This window comes from Capsicum annuum, chromosome 9 (genome assembly GCF_002878395.1).
Source record: "Capsicum annuum cultivar UCD-10X-F1 chromosome 9, UCD10Xv1.1, whole genome shotgun sequence".
Lineage (NCBI taxonomy): Eukaryota > Viridiplantae > Streptophyta > Magnoliopsida > Solanales > Solanaceae > Capsicum > Capsicum annuum.
This window is the reverse complement of record NC_061119.1, coordinates 197,785,782-197,809,586: the sequence shown is the minus strand read 5'-3', so window position 1 is coordinate 197,809,586 and position 23,805 is coordinate 197,785,782. Positions and strand designations below refer to the sequence as shown.

General features: G+C 33.6%; 1 protein-coding gene across 1 annotated transcript; it reads left to right on the top strand.

Annotated features, from left to right (window-relative positions):
• Positions 1-2,484: 2,484 nt before the first annotated feature.
• LOC107841909 (protein DESIGUAL 3) lies at positions 2,485-8,043 on the top strand. The gene is made up of 3 exons (XM_016685760.2): positions 2,485-2,737; positions 3,956-4,164; positions 7,620-8,043. The coding sequence occupies exons 1-3, from the start codon at positions 2,636-2,638 to the stop codon at positions 7,795-7,797; spliced, it is 489 nt and encodes a 162-aa protein (XP_016541246.2). The 5' UTR covers positions 2,485-2,635; the 3' UTR covers positions 7,798-8,043.
• Positions 8,044-23,805: the final 15,762 nt, after the last annotated feature.

Sequence of the window (23,805 nt, the reverse complement as noted above, 5' to 3'; positions counted from 1 at the left end):
TCAAAAAAGAATTTGTTTCAGTTATTTGACATTCTTTCTTTTATTGTTGATCAAAAAAAGAATGGTATATTTTTATAGTTAGTTTAATTTTAAATTTCTCATATTATAACTGATAAGTTGTTTACAGTTATATAAAAATATTTATGATTTTTTTAGGTCAAAGATTTTTTTTTTTTTTTGTTTAATCAAATATTTTCACATAAATTTGTAAAAGAGGGAGTATTTGATTTTGAATAAGTCATGTCATTATTAGCTTCAAACTCAAAAGGATATTTTCTGATCACTCAACAATTTAACTTTTTGACTGTGATTGATGACTTTTACTACACCATTTCTTAGCTGGTTTAGACTTTAGAGAAAAATTTTCTTGGTTCCCCACTAAAAGGAATCCTAGATAAGATATAAAGAAAAGGTGGAAGAAAATGCCAAAACTAAACTAGAATCATATTGACAAATTTTCCTGGAATAATCTCAGCCATCATTCAACTGTCTCCCATGACAAAGCTACTAATATCCAATATATAAATTTATACGGAATTGAAAAAAAAAAAAAAAGATTTTTAAATTTTGTGATTCTAAATTTATCAAAATCTTATTTTGATATTGACATAACTTAAACATATGACGTGAAAAGTTAAAATTAAAATATTATTAAAAAAAGAGAAAAAGTCATTCTTTTAAAACAAATTAAAAAAAATATATTATTCTTTTTGAAACTGAGGGAGTAATAAACAACATATTACCAATATTTTCTTAAAATAATTTATGTAAAGGTATTTGATTAAACAAAAGTTTTAAGATTTTTTTTTTTAATTATGGTATAAAAAAATAAGTTATAGATATTTGCGTGCATATAAATCATTTGTTACGATAAAATGAAAAGTTTCAAATCAAGTTGTTACTAAATATAATAATATATCATTCTTTTTTTTTTAGACGGACTAAAAAAATAAAGATTATCATATAAATTAATATGAAGGGTTTATACATTCCCACTTTTAATTTATGACTTAATTATAGAATTAATATGATTTGAAACAAATAACGCGAGCATAAGTTTATTCTAACTTTTTTCTTCTCATTTTTTGTAAAGGTGTAATTATTTAGAGAGTTAAATAATACTATTTTTTTATTATAATCTTTTTAGATATATATTTTGAATCATTAGTTATGTTGACTTATAATACTTTTCATGTAAATTTTTAAATATAAATTTATTTTAAATTGTTTGAATAATTTATATCTAAATCTGTAAGTAAAATTAGTATTTTGATCCATACTCCGAGCTCTTCAGATAAATTGAACCATAACGATTTCAACTATAATATCCCATCTTATTTTCAGGTGTTTGGATAGGTTTAAAAGCTGGTCAAAATAGTTTTTAAGTCACTTTTTTACTTTTTGAAGTGTACTTTTTTACTTTTTGAAGTGTTTGACAACTTCAAAAACTACTTTAAAACAGTCAAAAATTATTCTTTTTAATCTAAAAGCTAAAAGCCCCTTTACCCCCGCCTTTTATTTTTAGTTCATAAGCTATTCTAGTTTGACAAATTAAAAGACATATTTATCCCTTGTAATTCTCATATATTTCAAAATTGTCATCATGTTTGTCATAAAACATTTGTTTTCTTCTATCATTTTTGTGTTTTCTCTTTATTTTATGTTTCTCTCTTCATGTTTGTACTTTTCTCTTTATTTTGTGTCTTTATTTTCTTTTTTAATGGGTTGCTAGCAATTTGATGCTTAAGAGATTTATGAGGAATTGCGAAGAATTATTTTTTGATAGTTTATTTGACTAAAACAATAAATTTTAATGTGTCGTTAGCAATTCAACTTCTTTTTGGGCGACTTTTGTTCAATTTTATTGAAGAAAATTGGAAAATCAATAAACTTATTTAGCTGAAACAACAATTTTTGTTCCTTTTTAAATGTTTTGATTCAATTTTCAGAAGAAAAAAATCTCATAAAATAAAAATTAGTTAATTAGTGTGACAAAATTCACAAAGAAAAACGGATCCATATAGTTGAAACAACAAATTTTGCTCCCTTTTTAATTCTTTTTGTTCAATTTTAAGAAGAAAAATAAAGTACAAGTAACTTATTCATTCATGAAAATATTTTTAAAATGAATGCATTAAGTAGTTTATACTGAAATTGAATTAAAATATAAATTAATTTAAATTTAAATTATTTTAAAAATAAAAATCTAATAGTAATCAACTTTATATAATATTAATAACTATAAGAGTATTTCATGCATTTTAACTAAAAGAAAGTGTTTGACAAAAATTATCTACTAAAAACATCAATAACTTTTTTCAACTTTAGCACTTTTATTTAAACACTAAGCATCTTATTTTTAAAATAAATTTCAACATTTTTAAAAATACTTTTAAAATACTTTTTAAAATTTTTTATTTTTTTCAGCTTATCCAAACGGGCTCTTTAGCTCACTACTTGTACTATAGTCCAGCTCATTTAACTATCCACTTCTAGTCAATTGTGACATGTTTGCTTTTACACTTTTTCACACTAGGGTAATGGAGTGAGTGATGATTATTTATTTAAAACCTTGGTTGATTTATTTCTTCTTCCTCTTGAAAGGGTCTTTGAAGAGTAGTTCAAGAAAAAAAAAATGGCTAATAAGTTGTTTGGGATTTTTGCATGCATAGTGATTGTGGCTTTAGATGCTCTAGCTGGTCTTCTTGGAATAAAAGCAGAAGCAGCTCAAAACCAGGTACAAAAATAAATACATATACATATATTATCTTGCAATGGCAATCTCATTATTGTACCAAAAATTACAAGACCAAGTAAAAAGATAAGAAAGGCTTCCTTCAAATCCTCCTAGAAAAATATTCATTTTGATGATATTTTATCGTTTAATCTTCTTTTAAACATTTTTATCACGGAGTTTAAATTTTTTGTATTATTAGTGAATAAACTTTTGTATGCCATCAACTTAAATTGGCCTACAATAATAAGTCACTCTTTATAATAAGCTTGATTAAGCTTGATATGATAACTTGAAAAATAAAATAATACCGTATTATAAACAAAATAGTCGATTAAATTAAAGTTAAAAAAATTATACATTGTAAGAGTGGAATGTACAGATCAAATTAAGAGGCCAGCTAACATGATTTTTTTTCTTTTTTTTGTTTTCAAAAAAAAATTTCAAAACATCATTTGTTAATAAAGGACATTTAGATGCACTAAAAACATCATATTTTTTTAAAAAGAAAAACATTGAAGATTAGTGTTAAATTTGAAAAAGTGGGTTTTCTGAGTAATTAAAGTTAAAAAAAAATTCAACTTACGAAACTTCTAGTATTCTTTTTTCAAATTAAATGCACGTCCTACTTCAACTCCAAAATTCTCTTTCAACTTCTTGTTTTCAATTATTATTTTCTTTTTAATTTCAAATATCACACTTTTTATATCCAACTATAACAATATATCCAGTCTAGTTATACAAAATAGAGCTTGAGTCAGGTATAGGCTGTTTTCGAAAAACCTCGTACTCAAAACAAACAGAATCTGAAAGAAAACTTCATGAAAATAAACAATAGACAGTAACCAAAATCTATTTTTTTTAATATGTCAGTGCCTATTAAATCATTTATCATATTATCAGCTACTCTCTCCATGTCAAAAAGAAAAAATAATTTAATTTGATTTGACGTAAAATTAAAAAAAAAAAAGAAAGATTTTTGAATTTTATGTCAAATGTATCAAAATATTTTTTAATTTTGTGATGTTAAGCATGTTTGAAAAGTTAAAATTAAAGTATTTTTTTTTAGAGAAAGATCATTCATTTTAAAACAAATTAAACAAAAATAGTTCATTTCTTTTTAAACAGAGAAGTAACATTTGTCACGAAGTCTATCGGTAATCAAGATTTACACATGTAATGCATCAACTTAAATTTTCTTTTTGGTATGTTTTTGGAAAGGAAAAACACTTGAAGCTATGGATTTTCGAGTGTAAAGAGCCTAGCCATGATGCATTTATTCTAGGGTTAGCTGCTGCGGGTCTTCTAGCAGCAGCTCATATTCTTGCTAATCTTGTTGGAGGCTGCAGCTATTGCTACTGCACTGGTGATGACATTCAAAAAGCACCCCCTAGCAGGCAATTATCACTAGCTTGTCTTCTTTTCACATGGTATGTCATCAACAACTGGATTTTTTTTTTTTTTCATAATACATCCCATACCCTTGAGCTTTAACTAGTATTTATATCCTTTGGTTTCGTATAAGTAGATAAATAAATTTATATAAAGTTGAACTAGTAACCATATGTGTCCTATGTAATAATTTGCATGAGACGTCAAGTAGGACGCCACGTAAGATATGTGTGTCTATTTATTTAATTTTATATGTAATTAAATACCTATTTGTACACATTCAAAATTGGAAGACATAGATACAGCTGCAGCCAACATTTTTGTTACAAAACAATTTAGTTTCTTTTGGTCCTAGTTAAAATCAAGTAAATTTCATGATAGATTACTCAAATATAGGTTCATATCCTAAAATTCGTTCCTTTTTTATTTTTCTTTTTTACACATAAGTAAAGCTGATACGACATTGCAAGTTCAAAATATCTGATGATTTTTTACTGCATTTGTGCATTTTCAACCCAAATGATTTTTAAATTGATATAGGTATAGTTAAGTGTTTTTCACGTAATGAAAAAGAAAGATAGTACTCCCTGTCTTGCCATTTTTTTTTTATCCGTCTAAAACGAATGTTATCTTTTCTTATTTAGAAATTATTTAATTACATAATTTTCATTTTATTTTTAGTGGGTTTCACTTTATAGAAAAAGATAATTAAAAAGTAAACTTTAATAGAGGTAATTTTATAAATTTTATAAAGTCATCATTTATTTTTAAACTTCGTATTCGATCAAATAGCAAATGAAAATTATGTAATTAAATAATTTCTAAATAAGAAAAGATAATTAAAAAGTAAACTTTAATAGAGGTAATTTTATAAACTTTATAAAGTCATCATTTATTTTTAAACTTCGTATTCGATCAAATAGCAATACATAAAATGGGACGAGTGAGTAACTTTTAAGTTGCTATGGATTTAAGTGATATTTATGTCATCGAGAAAGGATTTGTAATTTTTGTGATAAAAACTTGTACTTTAATTTGCGATTGGGACACTTATTATTGTTTTGTATCCATAAAGGCACCAAATTATTTTTCAAGGAGACGGAATAGAGACTTTTTACACCTTCGAGCCCCACAATTACATTACTTTTAATTTCTTATTGCTATTTTATACAATAATTTTTTATTTTTTTTTTTGTAATTTTTGTGATATTCGATGCGGTTGTTACTCTTTTCACCTATTTTTATTTGTCATAATTTGTCTTGACGCACTTATTACGAAAAATAATTAATAAAATAATTATCTTACCATACTATCTAATGTTTAGTATTCATAATAATGATTTGAAGAATAAATAACTAATATTAAAAATATAATATAATTTTCTTTTATTTTATGTTAAAATTTTAAAAATAATAAATAAAAATAAAAATAAAAATTTAATTAAAAATTAATGACGAGTAAAAATGATGAAGTATTATAGTACTCCCTCCGTTTGATTTTATCAGTCACAAATTGAGATGACATGCCTATTAAAAAAATGCTTTCTCCGTTTTAAAAAAAATTACCTACTTTGACTTGACACATTTAAGAAAATAAAGAAAACTTTTGAATCTTGTGACCTTAAATTAAAGTTGTGTCAAATATATCAAAATGCTCTTTAATCTTGTGGTCTTAAATATGACATATGGAAAATTAAGTATTATCTAAAAAGGAAAGAAGTCATTCATTTTAAAACAAATTAAAAAGGAAAGTAAGTTATTCTTTTTGAAACGGAGAAAGTAATTAATAACATAATTATTTTAGCATAATACTTCTATTAAATGTTGTCTACATTGTGTCTTAAAATTCATTTAAAAAAATAATTAATATTAAGAATAAAATAAAAAAATTATCTTTTCTTAATATATCATATTAAAAATGATAATTAAGAATAAAAATTTAATTAACAATTTAATTACAAATAAAAATGAGCAAACGGAGTATCATATCAATAAAGGTGTAAAATAAACTAAGCTTGGTTGGCCTAGTGTTTAGCTCACTAGGTTGCTTAAGCAAGTGTTGGGGTTCGATTTCCACCTTGTGCATGCAGCAATCAATTGACCAGCGGCAAACCCTTAAATGAAGCTCAAATTTGTAAAAGATCAGTCCTTAATCTGTCGGACTGAAAATACCTTGGGAAACAAAAAAAAAATAAAAAGCCGCAAAATAACTTTTCAACAAGTTCACACAAGAGACTTTTTATCTCTTCGAGTCCCACAATATTGTGGGGATGGGATAAAGGAAGTTGCTCCAATCAATAAGTTTTTCCGTGATTTGAGGCCACTGTTGTTCAGAAAATAAATACTCCCCACTAATTTTTTTCATGTTACGAAAAATATAGTTAGTACTCCTTAAGTTTCTTTAGTCGTTGCGTGTTATATTTTGATTTGATATATTTATTAAAAATAATAATTAAAAATATTATTATTTTATTATACTATTTTTATTAAATATATTTTATATTATATTTTGAAATTAATTTGGAGAAAAAATAATTAATTTTAAGAATAAAATAAAAAAAATTATCTTTTCTTGATATATCAAAAATAACTAGTAAAGTAGAAATGCAATTAAAAAATTAATCACAAGTAAAAGCAAATAGAGGGAATACTAAATTACTCCACTTGTCAATTTATAAATTCAAAAGAGAATTAATTAAATTTTTTGTTTTTTATAGCTAATTCTTTTTTGAAAGTGTAACAAGTTTGTAAAGTTTCTTAAAGGGTAAATTAGTTAAATTATTTTTTATTATTCATGATTATAATTTCGTAAGAAATGTGTAAATGGAACCGAGGGAGTACTGTAAAGATCAACGCTTAACATTAATCGAATCTAGCTTAAAACTATTACAACTCCCTAATTTGTTTCAACTTTTGTGTTGTAATTTGACTAAAGTGTATAAGGAAGTAAAGATTTTTTTTTTTTGGTTTATGATTTTAAATTAAAAGTATATATATATATATATATATATTAAAAGTAATATTTAAATTGTGTGATCTTAAATATGTCATGTTATTCTAATTATTAGGAGTTGCCATTAAAGATAAAATAGAAATATTGAAATTAAAAATTATGTTTTATTAAATATAGATTGACATTCTCTTTTAAGACTGATCAAAAAGGAAATAAGAAACTTTTCTTTGAAATGAGAAAGTAAAACTATGTAATAGTAAAAACATATAGTTGAATGAGAGAGGACATAATTGACATGACATGTTCATTTGAGATTTTCAGTAATTGTCTTATTTCTTCGTCTTCATTAATATAAATATTTCATGTTTATTTTTTTTTTACCTCTCTCTAGGAGCTCCCACTCTCTTGCTCATTTGTCTACTCGAACTCGCAATCTCATAGTTTAATGTAAGGGGTGTTCACCATTCGAGCAACTCCGATACCTCTTGTCTACTTCATGATCATTTGCTAATAACTGGTTATGAATTTTTGTAATTTTAGGATCATAATGGCAGGTGGAATGGGAATGCTGGTGATTGGGACAATGGCAAACAACAAATCGAGATCTTCATGTGGTTTATTGCATCGTCATTTCTTCTCAATTGGTGGAATTTTGTGTTTCGCACATGCCATCTTTTCTGTGGCATACTATGCCACATCTACTGTGACACTTGCATAGTGTCACATTTTCCTAATTAGTTTGTCTTAAAATCGGGCGACTCCATCGTCCCACTTGTAGTCTGAAGAAGAGTCCTCAACGATAGGTTAGGCCAAGCATCCTACGAGTGGGTGCGCCAGATGGGGTACGTTCATTTTCTTTGTTTGATCATAGTTGTGAGAATCAGTTTTTGAATGACTGGCATTATGTGGATAATCTAGGGTGTTCGATGTTTTCAATTAATGGTAAATGCATAATTATTATTAATTTGCATTGTACAAGTTTGAGTTAATTTCATCATTAGATTTTCACTTCTATAAAATGGAACGAAGGGATTACAAAATTAACCCATCTACTTGGTGTCGAAAGGCATATGCCAGTGGAAAAGATGACGTCCCATTGGTGCTACAACTTTTACTTGACTGATTTGTACAAATAGGATACTTATGTGGCACTAATTAATTTTTGACGCATTTAAATATACAAGTTTGATAGAAATGCTTGGAGGTCAAAACATGGCCACAACTCTTGGCAGATTACCAGAAGTTCAGATAATGGACAAAAACTTGTCATGCTCAAGTTTTGGTTGATCAGTAGCTGGGAAAATTTTTGATGGTTGAACTTTAATGCAAGGTCGGAGCCTGTCAGAAATAGTTTTTCTACTTTATCTCTGAGATAGAGATATGAACTGCATACATTTTGTTGAAACATGGCGGTGCACCACCGTTTAAGGGACCAGGTCCTCGTGATAAGGAGAATTGCAATCAAACAGTAAACAAACAAGAACTTGCTGAAAGTAAAAGAACACAAGGATTTACATGGAAAACTTTTTGTTCAAGGAAGGAAAAACCACGGCTTGCCCTCACAAGCACTCAAACTCCATTATAATCAAAACTCATTGATTACAGACCCCAATGAACTTAACTCTAAGTTCTTCAAGTTGTAATAGCTCTACTACAACTATCTCTTCACAACTCAGCCACTTCAAAATCAATTAATTCTAGTCGACAGACCTTAGGTAACTCTACCTAAGAACTCTACAACAAAAGAAAGCTTTACTCTTGTACATTGCGTAAAGCGTTTACAAAGTAAGACTCAAGAACCTTTAATTAAAGTAGTAACAATTTAGAACCTGAGCTTTGGATGTTTTTGCCACAACCAAGAAGTTCGCCAATTGCAAAAACTGTTGAAGGAGAAGCATCCTTTTCTATTTATAATAGTGTAGAAATCACGGTTGAATTTTGATTGGACCAAGTGTCTAACCAGGTATGCTGCTCACCTGCACAGTTTGTTGCACTAGTGGACAAAATTGTGCAGAGTTATGACAGCTGTACTAAAGAAAGATACGCTAGGGACACGGTCCTCCAATATCAACTAGTCATCATCAAAACATGAGACAACAATTTTCCACATTTTTTATGATGACAAACCTTAACCTCAGGGCATCAAAATTCATTCAAATTCAAAGTAAGCACTACTTGTCTACACCAGCATCCTCCTGTCAGTGGCATCCTTTTATTCTCGATATATGTTCCCCCTATCGAATTCCCCCTTTCAATATCATTCACCTATTCCACCATGTGTTCTCCCTATAAACATTCCCCCTTTCAATAACATTAATCTGTCTCATAGCATCGGGTTCATGCCATGATGAAATTAATATTTTTTTCCCTTTTGACATCATAAAAAAGTAAGAATAGTAAACCAGAAATAAAGTAAGCACAAATCAGTTAACTCATGGCCACTGGGCAACAGTATAACATGAATGGGAAATTTAAATAAAAGGAGACATATGATAGACACAAATAAAGATTCCATTCATGTAAGATAGGAAAGTACCATGACAATGCAAATAAAATAACATAAAATTCTTGATCCTAAAAAGCCAGAGGAATAAAAAAGGAGAAACTGACAAAGGGAGACTTGACAGCAAGAAGAGGAAAGCTTAGGTAGATGGAGGTTTAGGGGTGAGGGTCTTAAGAAGCATTTCAAATCTGGAATTCTCAGCAGCATGAGAGTTCAACAACTGCTTGGGTAGGTCTTTCACCTCTGCATTCAAACTTTGGACTTTTTCAGTGAGTGTTGAGACCTCTTTCTTAAGTTCTACATTTTCCGCGCTAAGTGCTTCAGTAACACCTGGTCCCTTATAGGAAAGCTGTTGGACCTTCATCTTCAATTGGAGAATCTCTATATCCTTAGTAGTTATGTTAATCCTCATTTTCTTTATCTACTTGCTAAGCTTTTCTTGAGCAATTAACAGATTTGATACCTGGGTTATGGTTCTTCATTTCTCTTCCACTCATTCTTTTTCAATCAGGGTAGTCAAACTAAACATTTGTTTAACAGTTTCAGGAGTTCCTTTTTTCACAAGCAATCCCAAAAATGATCAAATACTTTATTCAATAAGTATTCGTAAGGCATACCATGCCTTCCCTCTTTCTCATGGACAACCTTATACATGTGCTCAATCATTGGAACAGGTAGACTGATTAACTCAAACTTGCTAAGGCACTCCATCACATACAAATCTACAGCTAAAGTGATGGTCTTTTTTTGTGACCTGGGCAGAACCACTTTGTTGACAAATTCAAAGGTCAGTTAAAACTAACTTTTGAGAAATTTCTTTCTCATACCAGCCAAAGATGTTCTCCCTACCTTTGATACATCCACTATAAATTTTGTTGAGGGCTGTTATTTTGAGACAGTCCTCACACCAACAACGGGAACATCCATGATTTTTTCAAGTATTTCTTCATCCAGATTCAGTTTCTTCCCTTGAACCAAGGTAGGTATTTTTAGCCCATCATCTGAAAAGATGTAACCATCCTTGATGTCTAACATACTCAACTAATTTTACCATACCATTTTTTTCAAAGATTCTTGAGTCAAAGGCCCTCCCAGTCAGCACTTTCTAATTTCTTAGAAGCTCATTTCTTTTTTTCTCTAGTCGCAAACTTTTCTACTTCTTATACCTTTTCTCTTTTAGAATTACTATCAGGATTTTCTTTTGTTACTTTCCTATTCTTAGGACCAGGTCCTACAGAAGCTTTCTTTCCCTTCTCAGCAATGTATTTCTGTTTCAGTCTAGTAGGACTTGTAGATTTTGTAGTGGAGGACCTGATACTTTCTTCATCCTGCACTTTTTTCTATTGCATCAACGGTCTTTTTATCACATTCTTCAATAGCAACCTCTTTTACATTTTTCATTCTCAACCACAGTCCCTTTCTTCAAGTTTCTTCTCTTAACAACAACTAATTTTTTTTTGCCTTTATATCATCCCCCAATAACTTCTTCTCAATACTAGAGTCAGCCACTTTCTCCTTCCATTTACTGCCTCAAAATTTCAGCACGGACCATCTTAGAGGTATGCCATCCTCACTAATTTTTTCTTTCTCATTTGAAGGTTGTACAAGTCCCCAACTGTCTTATCAGCCTTAGGGGATGAATCTTCTATTTTCTTACACGATTCTATTTCTCTGGATCACAATAACTTTCTCTTAGGTCATTTGAGAGTAAAAGGAGGTTCTCAACAACCCGATCTTCACCAGCCAACTCACTACCAGATAGGTTATACTTTTCCAATTATATTTCTTCATGAGCTAGATAAGAGAGGATGGGGTTTGACTCTGATAGAGTGGGAGAACCGGGTTCATTCACCTTTTCAGAGGGTAGGATGTTTTCAGGAAATTAGACTTGGATAGGGGAATCATAAACTTCACATTGGTCAATTATAAGAGCAGTATCATAAGAGGATTCCATTATCTCAATGGTTTCTTCCATTGTGGATTCATCCACGGGAGTTGGTGAGAAGGAGTATTTAAATAATGGTACTTCAAATAAGGCTATAGTTGGTAAAATGAACTCAGTGTCTTGAAGAGGGTTTGAGAGAGGTTCTTTGCCAATTGTAGACACTGATAGAAAATAAGTTGTAATGAAAGGATTTTGGGGGTGGATTATGGGATTTTGAACAATTTCAGAATCTTTTAAGGGATTGGTTAGTAAAATATTGTCGGCTATTTGAAAGGTTTTGACAAGGGAGTTGCTTGAAGGTTGTTTTTGAAAAGTGAGTGACCAAAAAAAGTAATTTTATTTTTAAAGGAACCAATGATCGCATTGTTAGGGCTTTTAAGACAATGGGATGTGTCTGGTCCCAATTGGAGCGACTTATCTCTTTTCTAGGAATTTGACAGCTTTCAGACAGAGAAGATAAAAAATATGGCTTTTTCAGACAGAACTTTATGAATTTAAAATTGCACATTCATGGTACTAACCTGTGGGATGGGACCAGGTCCCTCTCTTACTTGAGTGAACTTTTTACATAGTGTCTTTCTCTTCTATTCTCCTCCAAAGTAATTCACCATGTGTGTATACCTGCAAAGGTATGGTACTGAGTTTGACCAATAAGTACATACTTTATCAAGGATACCTGTCTCCTAATCATAGCCAATGGATAGAGGAAGTTGATCCATCAAGTATGTCAATTCATTTTGATCAACCCCAACCTCAGCCTGTTTTTCATAAATTGCTCCTTGTAAAAAGCCTTTATGAAGATCAGTTACCTGATCTTCAGTCTTATAGAATTTCATGCAAAATGGCCTCTTTTTCAATATTGTCTCTCAAAAAATGATACCTTACATCAATATTCTTCGTCCTTTTATGCTGGACTGGATTTTTAGCTATGTTTAGAGCACTTGTATTGTCACACATTAGAGGGATAATGTCAGAAACAACCCTAAAATCCTTCAGTTGTTGTTTGATCCATAACAATTGAGTACAACAAGAAGCTACAACCACATATTCAGCTTCAGCAGTAGATAGTGCAGCTGAGTTCTATTTATTAGAACCCCAGTAAATTAGAGAAGAACAAAGAAAATGAACAATTACTGAAGTACTTTTTTGGTCCACCAAGTATCGAGTATAATCAGCATCAGCATAGCCTATTAAATCAAAATTGTCTCCATATGGATAGAACAGGACCAGGTCCTCTGTTCCTTTCAGATTGCTGAGAATTTTTTATGCAACTTTCAAATGAGACTATTTTATTTTGGACAAGCTTGAAATTTGGCACACATTCCCACACTGAATACAATGTTTGTCCTGCTTGCTGTGAGATTTAGTAAGGATCCAATAATCCCTTTATCCATGGTCTCATTTACTGAGGGACCAGGCTCATTATTAGCCATTTTTGAACTAGTTCCAATTGGAGTATTAATTGGCTTGTCATCTTCTTTATTATATTGCTTCAGCAACTCCTTGATGTATTTTTTTGACTAATCATAGTCCCTTGATAGGTTTGTTTAATCTGTAGACCTAGGAAGAAGCTCAATTCACCCATCATGCTCATTTCAAATTCACTCCCCATTAGTTTTGCAAATTCTTCACATAACAATTCAGAAGTAGCTCTAAAAATTATGTCATCAACATAGATCTACACAATTAGCAAATTACTACCTCTGGACTTCAGAAAGAGAGTGTTATTAACTTCCCTCTCTTAAATCTATTTTCTAGAAAAAACTTTGTAAGTCCCTCATACCAAGCTCTAGGTGCTTGCTTCAATCCATAGAGAGCTTTATCTAGTTTGAGCACATGATGTAGGAAGTCTGCATCTTCAAAACCTGGAGGTTGTTTGACATAAACCTCTTCCTTCAAATATCCTTTCAGAAAGACATTTTTGATATCCATTTGAAGAGTTTGAACCCTATATAAGCAATAAAGGTAGTAATAATCCTAATAGCTTCTATCCTTGCAATAGGAGCAAATGTCTCATCATAATCAATGCATTATTCTTGATTATAACATTAACCAACAAGTCTTGATTTATTTCTACTGATAGAGCTATGTTCATCCTACTTATTTCTGTACACTCATTTTGTCCCAATAATTGTTCTGTCAGCAGGTCTGCGGACCAGGTGCCAAACTTTGCTCCTTTCAAATTGCTTAAGCTCCTCCTGCATAGCATTGATCTAGTCAGCATATTTAAGAGATTCTTTTACATTCTTGGGCTAATTTATGATAAGAAGCCGAGAAGGCCATAAAATTTCTGGCTTGAGCTCTTGTATGAATTCGAGATTCCAAAGATGATGTTAAATTTTTCCAAAGGTGAGAATATTTATACTTCTAATTTGATATCCTAGTATAAAATCCACTAGGATCAGGTCCTTAAGGATTTTGACCAGAACCATCTTGATTTTCTTTTTCTATAACTGGAGTCTGCAACTGAGATATATCACCTTCTTCATCCTTAATTGTATCTGTCTGTTCTTGACCTTCATTTTCAGTTAATCCATATCTTTGAATAGGAATGAGTTCTTCCATGTCGGAATCTTCATCTCCACCATAATCCATTTGCTTTCCTAACTCATCAAAGATGATATGTACACTTTCTTCCACACACAAAGTCTTTTTGTTGAAAACTCTATATGCTTTGCTTGTTGAATAGTAGCCTACAAATGTTGCTTTATCAATTTTAGAGTCAAATTTCCCAAGATAATTCTTTCAATTATTTAGAACAAAACATTTGCATCAAAAGGGTCTAAAATAGTCAAGCTTAGGCTTTTTGCTGAACACAAGTTCATATGGAGTTTTGTTCAAGAGACATCTGATTATACATTTATTAGTCACATAACATGCAGTGTTGAAAGCTTCATCCCAATAGTTTTTTGGAAGGCCACTGTCAATTAGCATAGTTCTAGTAATTTCTACGAGAGTCCTATTCTTTCTTTCAACCACTCCATTTTGCTGAGGAGTCCTAAGAACAGAAAAATTATGACTAATTCCATTTTTAGCACAAAATCCTGCCACTTGAGAATTTTTAAACTAAGTTCCATGATCCGATCTGAATCTAGCAATTTTGCTGTTTAACTTTATCTGAATTTGCTTGGCAAAGACCACCAGAACATCGTAAGTTTCATCCTTAGTTCTCAAGTACATTGTCCAGGTGAATCTGAAATAGTCATCCATAATAACAAACACATATCTCTTCCCACCTCTACTTTGGACTTTAACAGGTCTACATAAATCCATGTGTAATAACTCAAGGGGTCTAGAGGTGCTAACGTGTTTCTTCTTCTTAAAGAAAAATTTGGTTTGTTTTTCTTTGACATAAGCATCACAAACTTTGTTATATGAAAACTTCAGCTTTGGAACACCTCGAACGAGGTCCTTTGAGGAACTTACATGTCCCAGTATTTTGTGGCACGAATCAGCATTTTCACCTTGGACACTCAGACAGGTCAATTCACAACTGGCTACAGAGTCTTAATCAGTGACATATATGTTCCTGCATTTTAGCTTTGAGAATGATTTTTCCAGACTTCAAGTTTGACACAGTGCATCCATCAGATAGGAACTTTACTGTAATACCCCGGGAAATTTTTCATTGAAATTTTGTGCGTAAACGTGTTAAGTTCTATCTTCTAGAATAAATTATAAATTTTTCCAATCGAACTGTGAATAGTAGTAAACAGTAAAACGTGCAGGAAAAAGTACTGAGGCCTGGCGTATTTTTGCTCCAACTTTAAATGATCATAACTCCTTGTACATAATGATCTGGGTGATCTACTATATATCAACGGAAAGCTCTGTGAGTCCTTTTTCCAATGAAATTAGTTTCATCCAATTTGTCTATCGGAGCAAAAATTTATGATATATCTACTTCATCCTATCAAAAGTAAATTTTTGGGTCAACTTCAAACAATCATAACTCCTCGTACACAATGATCTGGGTGAGATACTATATATCAACAAAAAGATATGAGAGTCCTCTTTCTAATGAAATTAGTTTCATCCAATTTGGATATCGGAGTAAAACGTTATGGTTGATCTACTTCAGACTATCAAAATAGTCCATCAAAGGATAGATTCGAGAATTATTGGATTTTTAGGGGCGTTTTGGTCATTCCTCCTCACTCAAAATCCGTTCAAACCCTATATTAAAGCCTATTAGAAGAATTATATGTTATATTTCATCAAATTCCCTCAAAAAGAAAACCCTAAGCTCCTACATCCAACTTCAAGAACCTCCAAAGTTCACCATTAATTCTGCAAATTTATTCAAGATTCCAAGTTCCTAGTTCAAGAACTCCAAGAACCATCATTCAAAGGCACAATTAACATCTCAAAAATAAGTATTGATCTAAAGTTCATCATTCAAGGCATGTGGAGTTTTTCAACCAGAACTCTCTTTCGTTCTTGTGCCCAAAAGTAATTTTCTTTACAAAGGCATGATTTTTATTTGATTTTTATGAATTTGAAGCATGAACCCATATCTTATGATGATTATTATGAAATCTTGATGTTTATGATTTTGAAAGATGAATTTACATGTGTGGAGATATAAAGCATGAATCTTGAATGATATTTATAATAATTTTGATATTTGGGTCATGAATCTCCATTGGAAATTATATTTTTTTTGAGAAAGTATGTGTTATAAGCACGTTGATGTTGAATATTTGAGATATTTTGAATGATTTGACCTTTTGGTCTTAATGGAGTTGTTTTGAACTCGAGTGTGAAGGAAATCCACAACGTGGTTGATTTTGATAGATGGAAAGCATGATGACTCTCGATGTATATTTATATATTACTGAAATTGTTTTGTTGTGGATTGTCTTAGAAATAATCTAAGCTAAGTCCGGAAGAAATTTTTAGCACCGAGTGGGAGGTATAAAGCGACCTTACTTCCCTAGAACTACGTGCCCCCGTAGGAGTGAGCCTGAGGCTGATTTATATAGTGATCACTAGTTTGTGTGGATTTGATATCGATAGTCCTACTCCGATGGCAAGGATAAGATGGCTCTCCCCAACGTGGGTTGTACGTTGGACTCCATGTAGATCGCATGGTTTATGTCGGTTATAGGATCTCCCAGTGTGTGTGTGTTTCCTTGTATCTATGGTAAAGTGATTAACAAATTATATGATGACTCACATGTGTCATTGTACTTATTTCATCCTCTCATGATTATGATGATTTTCTTCGGGCTATGTGAGTCTTTCATACATCCTGCATATTTCTTATAAATATTTATGATGATGATGTTTATACAACTACATACACCCCCATATACTCGGTTCTTTTGCCTGGTACTGACCCACATCTTTGGATGTAGGCTGCATTTTCTTGGAATATAGGTTCAGGTGCTCAGTTCCAGGTTTGACAGTGATTCTTTGGGCACGCTGTTCTACATCCTCTGTTGTGGTGATTCCTCATGTTCCGAGGACGTGATGTCTGATGTTGGTTTCACGAAATTGTTTACATTTGATAACTGAGTATGAGTTAGTTGGGGCATGTCTCAATGGATCGTTGGTTTTATTGATTTTCTTAAAAGCTTGTCAGACTAGTATAGATGTTGGGAGTTGACTAATAAGTTGTATTTTGTTATCTTTCTGAAATTCTTTTATTCTTGGATGATGATTACTCTGTTGATATTTGAGGGTTATTTATGGAAACCCCATTGATTTGTGTTGAACTGAATGAAAATGGCTCAAAGGGTTAGCTTGGGGCTACTCGTAGCCTCAAGCACCGTGTGACACTCCGGAACCTATTTTTCAGGGCGTTACAAACTTGGTATCAGAGCCTAAGGTTTTAAGGTGTCCTAGGGAGTCTGACAAACCGCGTTAAGTAGAGTCTTGATCATCGGTGTGTAGCACGCCACATCTATGAGTAAGAGGTTACAAGACGTTTTAGGAAAAAGTGTGATTCTTCCTTTCAGAAGTCTATCGTCTTAACGTGTCTCTCTCTGATATTGATTCGTGCTCTTCTCTTTTAGAAATATGCCTCCACGTCGAGCGAGAAGAAATAATGATGGTCTGCAACCTCAACCCGCTGACCCATTGAATGAAAACGTGTCTCATGCTAAATTTCGGGCAGCCTTTCAAGCGCTGGCCTAAGCTGTTACTACAAATATTCAGGCCAACCCGGCCCTGGCTCCACAGCAGCAGGGAGGTGATTCAGCTGCTGCCAGGATCTGTGACTTCATATGGATGAATCCGCCAGAATTCTATGGGTCCAAGTCTGATGAGGATCCACGGTTATTTTTAGAGGAGGTGCGGAAGATTACTCAGGTGATGCATGTATCTGAGAAACATAGTGTGGAGTTGGCTGCGTATAGGTTGAAAGACGTTGCTTATGACTGGGTTGTTGCTTGGAGGAAAAGTAAAGGTAAGGGAGCTATCCCTACAACTTGGCAAGAGTTCCAGGATGTATTCTTGGATAAGTTTTTCCCTTTGGAGATGAGGGAGGCAAAGGTGGAAGAGTTTATGAACCTGCAATAGGGCTCTATGACTGTTAGGGAGTACTGTCTAAATTCAATCAGTTGGCCAAGTATCCTCCTGACTTAGTGGCTGATAATCGGGCTAGTATGAGTAAGTTTATGACTGGAGTGTCTAGTTATGTGGTTAAGGAGTTTAGGTCTGCTATGCTGAATAGTGAGATGAATCTTTCTAGGATGATGACCATGCCCAACAGATTGAGGCAGACAAGATTAAAGAGAGAGATAGAATGAGAGAAAATAAGAGAGCTAGGTTCGAGCAGCACGGACAGGGTCAGACTAGATCGCAGGGAGGGAGTCGCCCTCAGTATCAGGATCATTCGTCTATGCCAGCACCGTCATCTGCTAGTACTCCCATGCCTAGAGGTAGGCAGGAGCAAGGTAGAAGGTCATAGACATCCAGGTCCCAGTACAGTGTTGGAAGTAAGCCAAATCATCCCCTGTTTCCTAAGTTTGGTAGGGTTTATTCGGGTGAGTATTGGGGTGAGAAGATGGGTTATTTTCGGTGTGGTGACATGGGTCACAGAGTTAGAGATTGTCCACAGGATGGAAAACAGCGTCATGACTATCGCCCTCAGACCCAGACTCAGACTGTTAGTGCTCCAGTTCCAGCGACTCGCCCAGCCCCAGCTCAGGGCATCTCTTCTAGCAATGCTGGCGGGCAACGCTAGAATAGATTCTATGCTTTACTGTCCCACCAAGAACAGGAGTACTCTCTCGATGTTGTTACTGGTATGCTTCTATATTTCAGTTTGATGTGTATGCTTTGTTGGATCCTGGATCCAATTTCTCATTTGTTACACCTTTGATTGCTGTGAATTTTGAAATGAGTCCTGAGATTATTCCTGAGCCTATCCTAGTTTCTACCCCAGTGGGTGATTCGATTATTGCCCAGAAATTGTATAAAAAATATTCTGTTACCGTTCTTCATAGAGTCTTCTTGGCTGATCTGATTGAGTTAGACATGGTAGATTTTGATGTGATTCTGGGTATGGACTGGTTGTATTCTTCTTATGCCTCTATTGATTGTCGGACCCGAGTGGTCAAGTTTCATTTTCCAAGTGCATCCGTGTTTGAGTGGTCTGGGAATTCTGTGTCACCCAAGAGTCATTTTATCTCTTACCTAAAAGCTAGAAAGCTTATTTCCAAAGGGAGTATTTACCATTTGGTTAGAGTCAAAGACACTAAGTCTGAGACTTCAACTCTCCAGTCTGTTAACGTCGTCAATGAGTTTTCTGATGTCTTTCTGGATGATCTCCCAGGGATACCTCCTGATAGAGAGATAGAGTTCGGGATTGATCTTCTTCCCGATACTCATCCCATTTTTATTCCTCCTTACTGTATGGCCCCTGCAGAACTTAAGAATTTGAAAGAGCAACTCAAAGATCTACTAGATAAGGGTTTCATAAGGCCTAGTGTTTCTCCTTGGGGTGCTCCTGTGTTATTTGTGAGAAAGAAAGATGTCTCTTTGCGTATGTGCATTAATTACCGCCAATTGAATAAAGTCACCGTAAAAAATAAGTACCCCCTTCTTAGAATAGATGATTTATTTGACCAATTGCAAGGTGCAAGTAATTTCTCAAAGATAGACCTTCATTTCGGCTATCATCAACTCAAAGTTAGGGAGTGTGACATCCCAAAAATCGCTTTCTGAACTCGTTATGGCCATTTTGAGTTTCTTGTTATGTCTTTTGGGTTAATTAATGCCCTAGCAGCTTTCATGGACCTCATGAATCGAGTGTTCAGACCATATCTGGATATGTTTGTTATAGTGTTCATCGATGATATACTGGTGTATTCCCGTAGTGAGGATGAACATTCTGATCATCTCCGAACTTTCTTACAAACCCTTAGAGATCACAAGTTGTTTGCCAAGTTCTGTAAGTGTGAGTTTTGGCTAAGGTCAGTTGCTTTTCTGGGTCATATCATTTCTTTCGAGGGTATTATAGTTGATCCCCAAAAGACCGAAGCTGTTAGAAATTGGCCTAGACCTATTTACCCGACTGATATCCAAAGTTTCTTGGGTTTAGCTGGCTATTACCACCGTTTTGTTGAGGGTTTCTCCTCTATAGCGTCTACTATGAATCGGTTGACCCAAAAGAAAGTGAAGTTCTTGTGGTCCGAATCTTGTGAGAAGAGTTTTTAGGAGTTGAAGACTCGACTCACTTCAGCCCCTGTTTTGACTTTGCCTAATGATGTTGATGGTTTTGTGGTGTACTGTGATACTTCGAGAGTTGGTTTGGGTTGCGTATTGATGCAGAAGGGTAAGGTGATAGCTTATGCTTTTAGACAGTTGAAACCCCATGAGAAAAATTACCCCACCCATGACCTTGAGTTGGCTGCTGTTGTGTTTGCTTTGAAAATCTGAAGACACTATTTGTATGGTGTCCATGTTGATGTTTTCACTGATCATAAAAGTCTGCAGTATGTGTTTACCTAGAGAGAATTAAATCTTAGGCAGAGACGATGGTTAGAATTGTTAAAGGACTATGATATAAGTGTGTTGTACCATCCAAGCAAGGCCAATATTGTAGCAGATGCCCTAAGTAGAGTGTCCATGGGTAGTGTTTCGCATGTGGTAGAAGGTAAGAAAGAGTTGGCTCGTGATGTACATCGTTTGGCTAGATTGGGGGTTAGGTTGTTTGACTCTGCTGAAGGTAGTATAGGGGTTCAGAGTAGTTCCGAATTCTTCTTGGTTTTGGAAGTGAAGGAAAAGCAATACTTAGATGCTAGTTTGGTCAGACTGAAGGAGTCAGTCAAGGACCAAAAAGTAGAGGTTTTCTCCCAAGGGGGAGATGGTGTGTTGAGATTGCAGGGTAGATTGTGTGTCCCGAATGTTGATGATCTGAGACAGAGGATTATGGATGAAGTGCATGGGGAGTGATATTCTATTCATCTTGGTGACACCAAGATGTACCGAGACTTGCGGGAAATCTATTGGTGGAGTGGCATGAAGAAAGATATAGCAATATTTGTAGCTAAGTGTACAACATGCCAGAAGGTTAGGGTTGAACACCAAAGACCTGGTGGTATGATGGAAGAGTTTAGTATTCCTACCTGGAAGTGGAAAGAGATAAATATGGACTTCGTGATTTGTTTACCTCCTTCCCGACGCCATCATGATTCCATTTGGATTGTGGTTGATAGGTTGACTAATTCTGCTCATTTCTTTCCATTTCATACTTCATATACTGCCGAGGATTACGCTAGATTATATATCCGAGAGCTAGTCAAACTGTATGGAGTTCCCCTGTCTATGATTTCGGATAGGGGTACTCAGTTCACTTCGCAATTTTGGAAAGCTTTTCAGAAGGGCCTGGTACCCAAGTGCTTTTGAGTTCTGCTTTTCATCCGCATATCGATGGTCAGGCTAAGCGGACCATCCAGACCTTAGAGGATATGTTGAGAGCTTGTACACTTGACTTTAAGGGAAGTTGGGATGATTACTTACTGTTGGTAGAGTTTGCTTACAATAACAGTTTCCACTCTAGTATTGGTATGGCTCCGTTTGAAGCCTTATATGAGAGGAAGTGTAGATCACCCATAGGTTGGTTCGAGGTGGGTGAAACGGCTGTGAGTGGTCCTGATTCGGTATTTGAGGCTATGGAAAAAGTTAAGTTGATTAGGAAAAGGTTGACAACTGCGCAGAGTCGTCAGAAGTCATATGCGGATGTTAGAAGGAGAGACCTTGAGTTTGAAGTTGGTGACCTAGTGTATCTGAAAATTTCACCCATGAAGGGGTGAAGAGATTCAGAAAGAAGGGGAAGCTTAGTCTCCGTTATGTTGGTCCTTACAAAATTCTTAGCCGTGTTGGTAAGGTAGCTTATGAGGTCGAGTTGCCTTCCGAGTTGTCCTCTGTTCATCCAATATTCCATGTCTCCATGCTTAGAAAGCATATTAGCGATGTTGTGGTAATGGATTCCTCTGTGAGTGCTGACATTCAAGAAAATCTTTCTTTTGATGAGATTCCTGTTGAGATTCTTGATTTCAGTGTCCGAAGACTAAGGAACAAAGAACTTCCCTAGGTCAAGGTGTTGTGGCGAAACCAATCTGTTGAGGGTACAACTTGGGAAGCTGAGGCGGATATGCGATCCAAGTACCCGCACCTATTTTCCGTGAACTCCAATCAAGCGAAGGTACCATTCTTTCCTAAATCATGCACTTTTGATAAAAGTTGCAGCAGTTTAGCTGTCATTTATTATGTGTTCAGTTGTAGTTTCTTGAATTTATGCATTCTATGTTGCATTCGGAGTGAGAAACGATGTGGTGATGAGTCTAACAAATGGTTTCAGCTGTATGCTCTTTTCCCTATCTAATCGTGGCATGTCTAGCGTCATTCGAGGATGAATATTTCCAAGGGAGGGATGATGAAATACCCCGGGAAATTTTTCATTAAAATTTTGTGCGTAAACATGTTGGGTTCTATCTTCTAGAATGAGTTATAAATTTTTCAGTGCAGAATGTCTTATATTTTGACCCACCATTGCGTAGAGTATCGAATAATCTTTCCAACAATATATGGATCATCCAAAACGGACACCCGAGCTACGAGTTATGAACATTCCGATCGAACCGTGAATAGTAGTGAACAGTAAAACGTGCAGAAAAAAGTACTGAGGCCTGGCGTATTTTTTCTCCAACTTTAAACGATCATAACTCCTTGTACATAATGATCTGGGTGATCTACTATATTTCAATAGAAAGCTATGCGAGTCCTCTTTCCAATGAAATTAGTTTCATCCAATTTGTCTATCGGAGCAAAATGTTATGGTCGATCTACTTTAGCCTATCAAAAGCAAATTTTTGGGTCAATTTCAAACGATCATAACTCCTCGTACACAATGATCTGGGTGATATACTATATATCAATGGAAAGATATAAGAGTTCTCTTTCCAATGAAACTTGTTTTATCCATTTTGAATATCGGAGTAAAACGTTATGGTTAATCTACTTCAGACTATCAAAATAGTCCACCAAAGGATAGATTCGAGAACTATTTGATTTTTAGGGGTGTTTTGGTCATTCACCCTCACCCAAAATCCGTCCAAACCCTATATTAAAGCCTATTAGAAGCATTATATGTCATATTTCATCAAATTCCCTCAAAAAGAAAACCCTAAGCTCCTACATCCAACTTCAAGAACCTCCAAAGTTCACCATTAATTCTGCAAATTTATTCAAGATTCCAAGTTCCTAGTTCAAGAACTCCAAGAACCATCATTCAAAGGCACGATTAATATCTTAAAAATGAGTATTGATCTAAAGTTCATCATTCAAGGTATGTGGGGTTTTTCAACAAGAACTCTTTTTCATTCTTGTGCCCAAATGTAATTTTCTTTACAAAGGCATGATTTTTATTTGATTTTTACGAATTTGAAGCATGAACCCATATCTTTTGATGATTATTATGAAATCTTGATGTTTCATTTTTGAAAGATGAGTTTACATGTGTGGAGATATAAAGCATGAATCTTGAATGATATTTATCATGATTTTGATATTTGGGTCATTAATCCCCATTGGAAATTGTGTTTTTTTGAGAAAGTGTGTGTTATAAGAACGTTAATGTTGAATATTTGAGATATTTTGAATGATTTGACCTTTTGTTCTTAATGGAGTTGTTTTGAACTCGAGTGTGAAAGAAATCCACAACGTGGTTGATTTTGATAGATGGGAAGCATGATGGCTCCCGATGTATATTTATATATTACTGAAATTATTTTGTTGTGGATTGTCTTTGAAATGATCTCAGCTAA